Source organism: Meles meles, chromosome 5 (assembly GCF_922984935.1).
Source record: "Meles meles chromosome 5, mMelMel3.1 paternal haplotype, whole genome shotgun sequence".
Taxonomy (NCBI): Eukaryota; Metazoa; Chordata; class Mammalia; order Carnivora; family Mustelidae; genus Meles; species Meles meles.
The window spans coordinates 24,365,480-24,380,766 of NC_060070.1; the positions used below are offsets into that span (position 1 = coordinate 24,365,480).

Genomic DNA, 15,287 nt, shown 5'->3' on the forward strand with positions numbered 1-15,287 from the left:
CTCAGGGTCCTGGGATCGAGTTCCACGTCGGGCTCTCTGCTCAGTGGGGAGTCTGCTTCCCTCTCTCTCTCTCTCTGCCTGCCTCTCTGCCTACTTATGATCTATCTCTCTCTGTCAAATAAATAAATAAAATCTTTTAAAAAAAAAAAATAGAAATGCATACAATCCAGTAATGCCACTAGTGGGTATTTACCCAAAGAAAACAAAAACTAATTTGGAAAAAACATATGCATCCCTAGTTTATTGCAGCATTATTTACAAAGCCAAGATATGGAGCAACCTAAGTGTCCATCAACAGATGAACGGATAAAAAAGATATGGTATATATGTACAATGGAATACTATGCAGCTCTAAAAAAAGAATGAGATCTTGCCATTTGCAACAACATGGATAGACCTCTAAAAGTATTATGCTAAATGAAATAAGTCAGACAGAAAGAAGAATACCATAGGATTTCACTTATGTGTGGAATCTAAACAAATGAACAACAAAAAAAGCAGAAACAAACCCATAAAACACAGAACAAACTGGTGATTTCCAAAGGAGCAGAAGGTAGGAGACAGGCAAAATGGGTGAAGGGGATTGGGAGGTACAAGCTTCCAGTTACAGAACATGTAAGTTATGGAGATGAAAGATACAGCATAGAAAATATAATCAATGGTGCTGTAATAGCATCATATGGTGGACCAGCAGTAGCTACACTGTCGGTGAGCACAGCATTACCTATAGAGTTCTCCAATCACTATGGGGTATACACCTGAACTATTGTAATGTTGTGTGCGAACTATACTGCAATTAAAAAAAAATAAAAGACCTTTAAGAAAATTGTGGTCTAAAAAAAAAGAAAGAAAATTGTGGTCTGGGGCACCTGGATGGCTCAGTGGGTTAAAGCCTCTGCCTTTGGCTCAGGTCATGATCCCAGAGTCCTGGCATCAAGTCCCGCATTGGGCTCTCTGCTCAGCAGGCAGCCTGCCTCCTCCCCCTCCACCGCCCTTCCTGCTGTTCTGCCTGCTTGTGATCTCTGTCTGTCAAATAAATAAATACAATACAATCTTTAAAAAAAAAAAAAAGCGACTTTAAAAAAAATTGTGGTCTAAGTATACAATGTCATATTGTATTCAGCAAAATGAATTAACTGTTACTTTATGGAAAAGACTGATGAACCTCACAAACATAATGTTAAGTGAAATAAGCAAGAATCATGATTCTATCTATATAAAATTTTAAAACAGGCAAAATAAATTAATAGTAATATATATCAGGATGTTGATTACCATTGCAAGTAAAGGGCTAGCAATTCAGAGAGTGCACAACAGTTGCCTCAGGCATTCTAAATGTTCTATTTCTTGATTTAGGTTGTATTACACAGATCTATTCTCTTTATGAAAATTCGGTAGAATTTACAATTATCATGTGTTCTTTTCTAAATGAACATCATACCTCAATAACTTTTCAGTTTTTTTAAAAGGATTTATTTATTTAGGAGAGAGACAGAGAGCATGAATGGGGGAAGGGGCAGAGGCAGAGAAAGAGAGAGAAGCAGATGCCCTGCTGAGCAAGGAGCCCATGCATGGCTCAATCCCATGACCCTGGGATCAAGACCTGAGCCAAAGGCAAGCGCCCCACAACTTTTTAATTTTTTAAGTATACTTAATAGCTGCCTCTTCTGTATTTTCTATTATGCACGTGTACTATTTTTATAATATATTTTTTTAAGATTTTATTTATTTGACAGAGATCACAAGTAGGCAGAGAGGCAGGCAGAGAGAGAGGAAGGGAAGCAGGCTCCCCACTGAGCAGAGAGCCCGATGTGGGGCTCGATCCCAGGACCCTGAGATCACGACCTGAGCCGAAGGCAGAGGCTTTAACCCACTGAGCCACCCAGGCGCCCCTATAATATTTATTTTTAAGAAGAAAAAAATTAATCAAATACAAATTGGAGAGATCTTATCTTAAAAGCCCTAGGAGTTTTAAGGTGGGACATGAATGTAACAGGACACAGGAAAGGTAACTACAACACTCCTCTAGCCAGACATATCTGAAGGAATATACTGAGATATGGGGGCCATATTTTCAGAGCAACATTCAGAAAGTAGATGGTAATCTCAAGAATGGAAGCAGTTCTAGGGATCTAGAAACCATGTCATGAGACCTAATAGGACAAGGGGCAGCTGACACTGAGAAGGACATAGTAATATCCCAGCACCCTATGTCTAGCATATAGATGGCACCAAGAAACATTTGGGGAAATGAATGAATGAATGAATGAATGAATGAAATCTAAGTCTTTATGTTTGAAAGGTTGTCAAATGGAATTAGGACAAGGATGAATGAATGAATAAATGAGAAAATAAGTAAATGATATTATTAATCTTGATATATTTAAAGAACTGTCATATGAGCAATCCGGACTAGAGTTATATATGTTGGGCCTGAGGAAAGTTTCAAGATGAATGTAAAGAAGGTAAAGAAAAGCTCAAATTCCATTCTACTTAAAAGAATTTTCTAGGGGCACCTGGCTGCTCAGTCTGAAGAGCACGAGACTCTTAATCTCAGGGTCGTGAGTTCAAGCCCCGTGCTGGGTACAGAGATTACTTAAAATAAGTAAATTAAAAAAAAACAAAAAACAAAAAAACTTTTCTAACTGTAGGGCATCCAAAAATGAAAGAAACAGTTAAGGCAGAAACCACACGCCTATATAACATCGTTTGACAAATGACCTAGGCCCTCTTCAGCTTTAATATTCTTTGACTCTCTAAAACATTATCTTTATATCTTTCTGCACAGCAAATAATTCACAAATACTTGAGTTTCTTTTGAAAACAGTATCAATTTTTTACTAAATGAAGATATATCACTTGCATACTATAAATCAAACTTTCACAGCTTTCATTGAAACATCATGACAAAAAACCTCTAGGTATTCAGAGTATCCAGAGAAAAGGTAGTTAAATCCAGAAGAACAAAAACCATCACTGGTTACCTCCAGAGGCCCTTTGCACAATCTTAAAGAAAAAAAAGAAAATCAAAACTGCATTTTCTAGAATTCAAAGCACTGAAATCACACTGGGTCCTTTGCCATTAATTTAACGAATCCTCCCCTCCCCCGCAAAGTTAAAATTACTTCAGTAATTCTGTATAGAGTTGAATTCATTCCATTTCTACTCACTGACTAGAATCTACCAACTCGGACATTTTAATATTTAAATTACTCCTAGCATAGCTCCACGTTCATATAACAATTCTTATCGTTTTCAAAGTACTTTCTCACATAATAACTTATTTGAGCCTCATAAATGACCTGCAGGGAAGGGAGAGTTAGGATAATTAATCCCATTTCTACAGATGAGAAAATGGAAATGACAAATTAAATGACTGTCCCAATACGATCAATGAAACCAAAATCACAATCCAGTCTTTGCAGGTCACATTTTATTATTCATCTGGTATCCCATATGTTCATCAGTCCTAAGATAGAACTGATCAAAATTCTTCAAAGTAACAGTTATGGAATAAAAGGAGGTTCACTTCTTCACAAAGAGGAAGAAGATTGTTGCCAAAAAGAACACATGCTTAGTTAAATGAAATCAAAATTATATAAGGAATTTAGATTTCCAGTTTAAAATGTTTACCCAACTGCTGTGAGAAAAATGCACAATCAGGAAAAGCACATTTAATATTTCTAAAGGGCTGGATTAAAATTTCAGCTGTAAACTTCATTACTGTAATTAGATTTTTAATGCATATTTATTAAACATCCATTCAAATACTGTGTTCACAATTATTCATGAGTTATTTGTACATTTGTGTTGATTTTAACAAACTGTAAACAGTGGCCACTGACCAGAAATGTTCTCCTACAATGACAGAAGCCCATACTAAGGTCATAGGCAGCCCATTTATGCTCTATTATGTTCTAATCATACCCCAAATATAAATATTCAGCTGTTTTTTTTGAAAACTGCAATGGTCATCAATGACCCAAAAAGTTAGACTTACCAGTGACATTAAAGACCTATGTTTGATTCAGTGATGAATAAACAAAGTGCAGAATGGAAGAAAATCAAATCTTAATTAAACTCTTTCTTTAGAAAAACAACATAAGCCATCATCAAGGAATGCATCACAAGATGATTTACTTTATTTATAAAAGGCTGATTTAGGGGCTTTAAAAGGGTGCTTTTGATTTAAATAGAAAAATTATGAAAATTAAAACTAAATGCTTGCTGGTTATCATTCTTTTCCTTTAGAAGCTGGTTAATCTTAATGTGCCAGTGTATAACTTTACAAAAGGAAAAAAATAGTACTTTAAATTTCATGATAACAAATCAGTAAAATACCGCCTAAAAATCTGAATAAAGCTATTCTGAAGTAATTATAGGCATGGCCTAGCATACTGAGTAACTCTTTAATATTCACCCTGTTCATACACTATTTAATAATGAGATCTAAGGGATCTATCTTCTTTCAAGTGCTAAAGAAAAAGAACATTTTTTAGGTTCATTTCCATTTTTTACATACTCATACACATAAGAATTTTTTAATGGAATCTACATGGTTTACATTTAAGATAGAGCTGCGTTATAGGGCTATGAAGGAACTATTCTAAGAATTACCTATTCAGGCTTTAAAAGTGGTTGAAAACTGCTACCCGGGCAAGAATACGGATAGATGATGTGTTGGAATGTAACGCCTAGAATGGGCTGCATGAAGAGAAGAAATAAGGGAGCAGGAGCAGGACAGTGAACAAAAGCTATGAAAAAGATTCTGGAGATTAAAATATCAGAACCTGGGGCGCCTGGGTGGCTCAGTGGGTTAAAGCCTCTGCCTTTGGCTCGGGTCATGATCCTAGAGTCCTGGGATCGAGCCCCACATCGGGCTCTCTGCTCCGCAGGGAGCCTGCTTCCTCCTCTCTCTCTCCCTGCCTCTCTGCCTAGTTGTGATTTCTCTCTGTCAAATAAATAAAATATTAAAGAAAAAAAAATATCAGAACCTCCAAGAGAGTAGATGCAGAAAGGGACCTCAGTTGAGGACCTGAGGGAAGGAAGACCTAAGACATAGCGAAGCAGGAAGAACAGACATATCGAAAAGGTTTTTTAAGAGAGAAATTAGAAAAAAATCTTAGTTACAGGTCAGTGAAAAATATGAGTGGCCTAGGAAAACAAGTACTAGATACATTCAAGCAGAGGCTAGATCACTTGTCAGAGAATTTATAGATGGAACATATTACTACACTGGGCCAAAGGCTGACCTTCCAGTTTCTAGAATCTTAACACCTACTATTTCTGCGGTACTTTTAGTAAAAAGACAAATCAAAGGAACAGTTATACCCCTATTTAAATATCATTTTCTTAAACAAAGAAAATGAAGCTCTTGAGGTGTAAAGCAGTACTAATCTACAGTAGATCAATCACCCATTTCTGGACCTCTTACATTCCTTCCTATCAGTTCTGTTCTTAGACCTACTCTTTGTTATCTGCCCCCTCTAACTCCTAGAACTACGTCTAGGGCACTAGCTTTGCATATGGAATAAGCTGTGCTATGCTTTTCAAACACTAATTGGAAAATACATTATCATGAAGTTATCAGTCTCAGGAGTAAGCAAGAACATTCTTTTCTAATGTAATAGATGTTAATGAAAATCCAAGAAACATGAACTTACACATAAGGGTATTCATTCATCTAATTGGGTAGTAAAGTCCAAAGTCCATTTTCTTAACCACTAATATATACTAACAATAAATTATACCAATTCATACAGCTGAGGCACATTAGTTCTCATATCAATGCCTAATCGAGATCTCCTGTATATATACAGTAAAGAGGCTGTGGAACCAAGGGTGAACATGAGTCATCATTTAATAAAGACACCTAAAAATACAACACTGAGATACAGAAAGACACTATGGAAAAAAATCACAAGATGTGGCTCTCACAGTACCTTGCCTCTGTGAAACAATTTATTTATAAAAGCTAGCTTAAATAAAATAGAATTTTCAGATATGCTGATGTTCAATTTTAGAAAACCTTAGAAACATTCTCCTCTTTGGTTTCTCCTCTAGTTTTCCTAGGGCCTCTCTTAATGCTCTCCGACAAGGTCAAATTCTTCACATAAAATGTCAATTGTATTGACCAAGGATTCACCGTCCGTGTTTTCTCCTTTTCTCTCTACAAATATTCCCAGGCTAGTTCTTCCATTCTCATGGCTCTCGACACCTCATTTTTCCTTTTTTAGTCTCAGACCCCCATATTTCCTACAACTAATTAAACTTATTTATCCAGAACTGTCATAACTACCTCAAATTTAACAAATCCAAAAAGGAAGCTCTCCCTAAAATGCCTCTGGCCCTACTTTTTGCGTGTTTGATTTGTTTACCTTGACGGATGGTAATGCCATTAAATTACCCAAACTAGGAAACCTAGTTGGTCCTAACTCTTCTCTTTCCTTGTCTCACCCAGAGCCTGGCAATTCTACTGAAGAACGGTCTCTGAATCCCCTCCCTTGCTGCCCTGCTTCCCACCTCACCACAGCAGTAATTCAGGCTATGAACTGCTCTCTCCAGAACTACAGCTTCCTCCTAAATCACCACCAAGTTTCCAGTATCCCCCACCCAGGCACTTCCAATCTGCTTTTCAGGCAGCAATAGGAATAACCATGCTAAAACCGATACAACAACTTTTCCTCTTAATAAAACACCATCAGCATCCTGCTGAACCCAGACATCTTCGCGTACTATACAGGACTTTTGAGCAGATTCAGGCCACCTTCCCAGCTTCAGCTCTAGCTGCTCTCCCTGAGGGCCCCTAATCCAGTAAAAGGGCCATCTATAGCCCACTTCTACACTTGGGCTGCCACACCCTCCCCTCTCCACTAGAGCTGCTTTCACTCCACAGCCCCGCAACACTTAAGATGAGCTTACATGATGGGTTATCAACGTCCAATGCTCTACTAAGGAGCTAGAAGACAATGGTGAAGTTTGTGGTTCTGGAGCAAAAGTGCCTGGGTTCACATCCCAGTTGGGTGACCATGCCTGTTTATCCATCTATGAGACAGAGGTAACAAGTATTTTTACAGGGCTTTTATGAAGATTAAATTATGAGAGAAAGAAACTGCTAGCAGGTCACATGAAACATAGAAAGAGCTCCATAAATGTTAGCTACTATCATTCCATCGCTCTTCCAAGACTGTGAGCTATTCAAGGGCTGGGACTCAATTTCATTCACTTCCCCCACCACCGCCGCAACCACCACCACCACCACCACACACACACACACACACACACACACACACACACACACACACACACTTAATACAAGGCTTCAACTGAATTAGCCAATTTGAGGCATTTTCCACCCACACCATGGCCATTCTAATCTCTAATGTTTCCCCTTCACTATTTGGAAGTTGAACAACCATTACGTTAAATGAAGATACACTGGGGCCAAAAAGAAAAAGGGCAATAAAATAAAATTTGAGCATCTATACTTAAAATGTATGATACCAAATTCCAATTCAAATTTTTTAAAGCATTTTTTTAAAGATTTTATTTATCTATTTGACAGAAAGAGAGCACATGCTTCACGCACAAGCAGGCAGAGCAGCAGGCAGAGGGAGAGGGAGAAGTAGGCTCCCTGCTGAGCAAGGAGCCCAACTGGGGCTCCATCCCAGGACCCTGGGGGATCATGACCTGAATCGAAGGCAGACTCTCAACCAAGCCACCCAGGTGCCCCTCAATTTAAATTTTTAATAAACTAATGGAAAAGGGCACCTGGATAGCTCAGTCGGTTAAGCATCTGACTTCAGCTGGGGTTGTGATCCCAGGGTCCTGGGATCAAGCAGCTAGGCTCCCTACTCAGCTCATCAGGAGTCTGCTTCTCCCTTTCCCTTCTGTCACTCCCCCTGCTTGGACTCCCTTTCCCTCTCTCTCTCTATGAAATAAATAAAATCTTAGGAAAAACAAAAAAAAAAACTAATGGAAATATACATATCCCAAAGTGGAATTCATAATGTTCTATTTCCTAAGGAATTTAAAGTGAGGCAATCAGGTAGGCTGATTTGCACGAAGAGCTTTTTAGGACCCCTAAATTCTTCATAGTTTGGCTTCCCAAACATTCTGGAGCCAGGGTTGGCATTAAAGCTTACATGAGACATAAAAACAATGAACATGTTCTTCCATTCCCCTCATTCCTTTCCTTGGTCTATTTCTTTCTTCTGTTTAACATTAAGTCAGTAGTACTTATGGATTTCTTCAGACCAGCTCCCCTAAAAAGTATTTTCAGGTCCATCAAAGGCTTGCCAGTCCAACCAGGGCTCTTTTTGATGTTCTCCTTGTGACAGGGTATAGGGAACTTGTGGATTCTTATAATTCGAGTGTAATGAATCCATGGCTTAAGTTTCACTGAGGAATGGGTGGTCACCAGTACTTCATAAGATCCTGTCTAATGAGGATGGAGCTGGCCCTCCAAGTGCTTTTTCTTCCAGGTCCTTAATAACATCAAGTTTCCAGGATTCAGGCAGTGTAAGGGCACAACAACCTGCTAGAAGCAAACTTACATAGCAAACACAGCCAGCAGTATTCAATTCCCTAACATAAGCCTCATCAGAACTCCTAAGTCATGAAGAGTGTAGAGTCTTCCATATAACAACTCATAAGGGCCTAAACCAAGCCTATTTCCAGGGGCCACTCTTACCCAAAGCAGAGAAGCCAGCAAGGCTTCTTCTCAAGTTAAGTTGATTTCTTGGCATATTTTTGCCAAAGTTCATTTTTTTCTGTTTTTCCAATTGGTTGGCTTCTCCAGAAAGCATGTAATTTCCACTGAATGGCCAAGGCACCGAACAATGCTTGTATGATTTTTGCCACAGACGCTACTCCATTGTTGCTCTCAATTGTTAGTGACCATCCAAACCTAGCAATAATCTTACTTAAAAGTGTCTTTGACAAGGCACCTAGATGTCTCAGTCAGTTAAGCGCCTGCCTTCGTTTGGCTCAGGTCATGATCCCAGGGTCCTGGGATGGCATCCTGCAACGTCGGGCGCCCCGCTCCACAGGAAATCTGCTTCTCCCTTTGCCCTCCTCCCACTTATTTTCTCAATCTCTCAATTTCTTTCAAATACATAAATCTCTTTTTTAAGTGTTTTTGACAATTTCTGAGGTCTCCTCTGAACAGCATGGAAAAGCTTCAACACAATTTGTAACGGTGTCTACAAAGACTAAGAAATATTGAAAATTACCTGTTGTTTTTGGCATAATAGTAAAGTCTACCTGCCGATTTTCTCCAGGTTCGGTACCTCTAAATTGTATACCTTTTAGAACTGGTGGGGGCCAGTTTTAGAATGGTTTTTAGCACAAATGTCACATTTTTTAATGGTGCTCTGAAAACTGACCCACAATATACTTATGAATTCACTTAAGAATAGTATCTTGGGGCGCCTGGGTGGCTCAGTGGTTTAAGCCGCTGCCTTCGGCTCAGGTCATGATCTCAGGGTCCTGGGATCGAGTCCCGCATCGGGCTCTCTGCTCCACGAGGAGCCTGCTTCCCTCTCATTCTCTCTCTGCCTGCCTCTCTGCCTACTTGTGATCTCTCTCTGTCAAATAAATAAATAAAATCTTTAAAAAAAAAAAAAAAAAAAAAAAAAAAAAGAATAGTATCTTGGGGGGCGCCTGGGTGGCTCAGTGGGTTAAAGCCTCTGCCTTCAGCTCGGGTCATGATTTCGGGGTCCTGGGATCGAGCCCCACATCAGGCTCTCTGCTCAGCAGGGAGCCTGCTTCCTCCTCTTTCTCTGCCTGCCTCTCTGCCTACTTGTGATTTCTATCTGTCAAATAAATAAATAAAATCTTTAAAAAAAAAAAAAAAAGAATAGTATCTTGGGGTGCCTGGGTGGCTCAGTGGTTTAAAGCCTCAGCTTTCGGCTCAGGTCATGATCCTGGGGTCCTGGGATCAAGCCCCACATCGGGCTCCCTGCTCAGCAGGGAGTCCGCTTCTACCCCCACCCCACCCCCATCGGTCTCTCTGCCTACTTGTGATCTCTGTCAAATAAATAAATAAAATCTTAAAAAAAAAATAGTATTTTAACCATAATGGGTGCTTTGGAGAATATGGTTAATCATTTCTTCCATAAGATGTTCTAGGATAAGGATTCATTTTAGTTCCAACAGGCTTTAGTGCCAATATGGTGTCCAAATTCCTGTTCCTTAAAAAAAAAAAAAAAAAAGGAAAATTTTTAAAAATTCTCATTTCTTGCTCTTTTGAGGTCCTCCCAGGAAAACTGGGTTGAATTTAGTTAAACCCATGTCTGGCACTAAAGTCATTACAAAAGGTTTTTGGAGTCTTTGCCAAACTGGCAGCTTAATCTGCCCATTGTTCCCTTGAGTAATCAGTCCAATTTCTGGTGTCCTCAGCAATGGACAATAGTTGATGGTCACCACTGCATCCAACTCTTCATTGTCTTCAATCCACAAAACTGCTCCCATCCATAAACATATCTCCATCAGGAACGAAGGACTCTCAGCTGTAGGAATGCTCCCAACAGTCCTCAACTCTCAGACACCATCAGGACTGTCTTGACTGGAGACAGCTAGCTGCCTTTCCAAGGGTATGCCCTCTTCCCAAGTGGTCATGTCCGATCACCGTTACAAAAGTCCAGCTCTTTTGTCTCAATTTAGGATGGTTCTGAAGGATAATCAACTTTTGGAACTCCTCAAGAGGATCCGTTAAGGCTTCCGCTGATATCGTATCACTGCTCAGCTTCGGCCTACTCTTTATGCTCCCTTCTCTTTTTCCAGTGTTCACAAACAAACTTCTTAAATACTAATCTCCATAATTAATCTCCATAAAAAACTAGTCCCCACAAAATTCCTTTCCAAAAATTCCCTTCTCACAAAACTTCTAAAACTTTACTTCTCACAACATCTCACAATTTTACTTTTCACATTGGATTTTGTCCTCTTTAGGTAACCAGGCTCACTTTCCTGGCATATAGAGTTGTTACCCTTATTATTTCCAGCAGTCTTAATTACATCTGTTAAAAGTACTTACATCTGTTTATTTGTTCTTAGATTGCCCATAAAACTTAATAAGACAAAGTTCTTAACAAAATTCTAACAAATTTTGCAATGGTGATAACAAGAGTTTACTTGACTTTCAGTAAAGACAGGCAGAATAAAACCTTCACACTTAATGCTGACAATTCTAAAGAAGTGTCCTTTTATTTAAACCAATAACCTCGAATTAGCCTTAATACTGAATATTTTCCAAGATCATGTGAACTTAAAAAACAGCTGGGTTAGATTCCATCTTTCTCAGTTTTAGAATGCCCAATTCTTACACGTGCTTGCCTTTGAACCAACTAAATAAAGCTCTTCCACAAAATTAATTTTAGCAATAACATCCAGAGGTAGAGAAAATATCTCACATTTACAACATACAAGGACACAGAAATACACAAGATGCAAACAAAATCTTAAAGGTCCAATTTCTAAATATCCCCCTTTTACAACACAAATCTAATTGCAAGATGGTATTATAATTAACAGACGCAGCCAAGCAGTGTTGCCAAAAAGGACTGCCCAGTTTTAGAGAATACAGGCCAAAGGGCTGCATGTGGAGATGAAATTGTCATTTCCCATTTTCCAATTAGTACACAGCTTGTTTTATTCTAAAATACCAAAAGCTTTAGCAACAACAACAACAAAAAATGAAGCCCAGAGTACCTCTGTGAACATCGTTCTTCCCCAAAAGTTGGGACTCACAGACTGAACCAAATGGCTCCCTAGCCAAGCCTTTTCTTAAGAAAAGGAGGCTAAGAGAACCAAAACCCACTATTTGAAGGCAACTGAATGGGAGGAAGAAATCTGAGAGCCAAACCAAACAGGAGTAAGAAATAAACTCACATGCCATCACACATGAAATACTACTCACCAAGAGACATCTGTCCAAACTGAATCCAAGGAAACGCTTCCCTGCCACAAAGATTAAATGAGGTGCTGAAAGCCAAAGGTACCCAGTTGGGGTGGGGCCCCAAGGACAGTCCATAGGGCAAAGAACCTGGGCAGTTGCTTGGACTTGTCACCAGGCCCCCATCACCAACTGGAGGCCAACAAACCACCCACAGGCAGGCAAAGAACTCCTGGTTAGCTTCCAAATCTGTAACAAAACCCAAGTTTGGCTGCCCAATGTGCACCAAAGACAATCACTGAGAATCAAGCAGGCAGCAGGAAGAGGGTTTACGGGAGAGGCAGGCAAATGAGAAGATGGGAGAACAAGCCTCAAATCCGAATCTCTGAAGTAGGAGGGAAATTTAAAGGCAAATGAGAAAGGTCTAGAGGAAAAGTTGCAGCTGCAATTAGTCCCATTAACCCTTTGGTTTCTGGTGAGTTCTGAAATTCTAAGAGATAATTCTGAAAGCAATAATATCTTGATTTAATTTTTTAAAAATATGAGTACAGGTTAATAGCAAAGCCTTTGTGGTCAGATGTAAATCCAAGTATAGCCTTTACTTGAAGCCAAAAGTTCTGACATTTCACTAGATATATAACTTCCGCAACCTTGGATCCATTATCCCCAAAATGAGGATTATAAGAATTAAATAAGATAAAGTGTGCAGAAAGCACTTAGCATACTGCATGGCACAGAATAAGCATTCAGTAAATCTTATGTTATTATGATGACGTTCCTTAAATCTTAAATTTTCATAAATTATGGTACGTGCATTGAATAGAATTCTATTTTAACCATTTAAAATAAGGCAGTTCTATGAGGCACCTGGGTGGCTCAGTCGTTGGGCATCTGCCTTTAGCTCAGGTCATGATCCCAGGATCCTGGGATTGAGCCTCGCATCAGGCTCCCTGCTCGGTGGGAAGCCTGTTTCTCCATCTCCCACTCCCCCTGCTTCTTTCTATTCCCTCTCTCGCTGTCTCTCTCTGTGTGTCAAATAAATAAATAAATAATTTTTTAATTAAATAAATAAATAAAATGAGGCAGTTCTAGGAGTGCCTCGGTAGCTCTGTCTGTTAAGCAACTGCCTTCGGCTCAGGTCATGATCCTGGGGTCCTGGGATGGAGCCCCACATCGGACTCCCAGCCGTGTGTAGAGCCTGCTTCTCCTTCTCCCACTTGCCACACCCCTTGCTTATGCTGTCAAATGAATTAATTTTAAAAAATAAAATAAAATAAGGCAGTTCTATACGTATTGATATGTAACGATTTCTAAGATATACTAAACAAAAAATAAAAGAAAGGTACAGGAGGATATGTATGTTACCACTTTTTAAAATACAGACCCTTACTTGCATACATACATATTTGTTCATACAGAGAATGTCCCCAAGAATACATAAGAAACTAATATTGAAGGTTGCCTCTAGGGAGGAAAACTACTAAGGGATAGGGGCAGAACATTTTACCATATTTTTTCTTGTATCATTTGCTTTTATTACCTGTTTCACAAATTTAAAAAAAATAAAGTTTATATTATGACCCAACCCTTATGATACCAAAAATATCCCATTACATAGTAAGTGAATTATGCTAAACTTTGCAGAAAAATCTAAGGTGACTTAGAGTTCTAGTATTAATTGCAACTCTAGTTGCATGATGATGCAATAATTGATGGTAATAATTAAAGACAGATAGGGTTTTAGCCGCATAAGCCAATGAGAAGGTGCTGGAGATAAGAAAAAAGAAAACATTAAGTATGTTTGGAAAAGATAATAAGAATAACATCATTCATTCATTCAGGAAATAGACCTTAAGGGTCAGGCGCCAAACACTGCGCCAAGTGCTGAGGAAACAAGACACTCGGTCCTTGCTTTTGAGTATCCCGCAGTGTAATGGGACTATATGAATACAGCAGCAAAATCAGCACTCCTGAAGACTTAGTTACTCACAACATATGACCATTCACTCAGGAACACATAATGATTTGAATGAATGAGTGGAGCAAGCCTAGCGACAAAATACGCCCCACTGAAGCCTCTAGTGACCTGAAAAGAACAAGAACTGATTCCTCAATCTGAGAACACTTGCACACCTGCATTCCCAGAACCCCCGAGAGCCAGCTTGGCCGGCAGAAGTCCGAGGTTTGGCTTTTAGATGCTTTGCAGGGCCACCATTCTGGAGAGCAGGGAAGGCGAACTATAAGGGCCCCCAGTCCCCTATCCCACAGTTGCACCCCTTCAGCCAGGCACTCCCACAACTGGGCTCAGCAGGTGTTAACTCTAACTCCCTGAAGGGAACAAACTCTTAGTGGACCTCGGACCCCAAAATGAAAGCCATCCTGGGTCAGCTTCCTCAGTACTCAGGGCTGCTTCATCAGCTGCCAGACAGGACAAGAGAGGCTGAAATTCCTCTCTCCAAGGGTCCCTAGCTTCCAAAATCGTGAAACCAGGAGGCAATTGGGCGAAAACAGAGTAGGGAGGGTAACTGACCCAAGGCGTCCCCGGTCATTTGCAGTGGGCTCGGCCTACTCATGGCACAGTCACTGACCTTTCCAAAAGGTGTTTCCAGGGGCGGTGGCCGGAGGGGCGAGAGCAGCAGCCCGGGCCCCGCACCCAATACATCTCCCTCTCAGCCGGCTCTGCACTAAGCGCAGGGTAACCAAGGGCGACCAGGAGGCCGCCATCTTGAGATCTGTGCAAGGGAAGAGGAAAACTTTATTGAAACCCAAAACAGAAACGGTGGCACAGACAAATAAAGGCGTGCTCACAGAAGGCTACCCCCAGAGAACGAAAGGGAGCCAGACGAAGGACGGGACCTCTACTAGCGAGAGGGCTGGCTAGACTCCGAGGCCCTTCCGTCCTTCCTGGCGCCTCCAGGCGGAACTACGACTCCCAGCATGCAGTGCGGCAGCGCCGTGGGCGGAGGGGAGCCGGCGAAGGATGGGCTCCGGGGGAGGGCAATCCTGCGCCCAGCGCCGGCCCAAATTCCCGGCAAAGGTCCCAAAACGTTTGGGGATTTGGAACGTGGTTATGATGTGTAGTCACGTAACCCCTGAGTCTTCTCAGTTTAAGTACTTGACCGAGATTTCGAGACCTAAATAAAATGTGGGTGACCCACTGGGCACTCATATTTTAAGGAAATATTGATGTTACCTGGCACACTCCTTAAATGGTAGCCCTAACTTTTTGCCCCCAGCGCCCAACTCATCTTTGGCAGAGTACCTGAAATGTGCTCCTTCCACTTTTACTTTCTATATTTGAAAAGCATAAATCACTTTAAATATGGTATGTACTCAAATGTTTTTAAAGTATTTATAACAGTCATGGGAAAGTCAATAGCCCGAGATGGAC

General features: G+C 40.3%; 1 protein-coding gene across 1 annotated transcript in view; it reads right to left on the bottom strand.

The window, feature by feature from the left end:
• AFG1L (AFG1 like ATPase) overlaps positions 1 to 14,808 on the bottom strand; it is a 229,216-nt gene extending 214,408 nt beyond the window's left edge. The window contains exons 1-2 of the mRNA XM_046006748.1: positions 14,753 to 14,808; positions 14,485 to 14,628 (exon numbers count right to left, since the gene is read on the bottom strand). Coding sequence (XP_045862704.1) covers positions 14,485 to 14,620 — 136 coding nt within the window. The 5' untranslated portion in view covers positions 14,621 to 14,628; positions 14,753 to 14,808. The remainder of the gene's footprint in view (positions 1 to 14,484; positions 14,629 to 14,752) is intronic.
• Between the last annotated feature and the right edge of the window lie 479 nt (positions 14,809 to 15,287).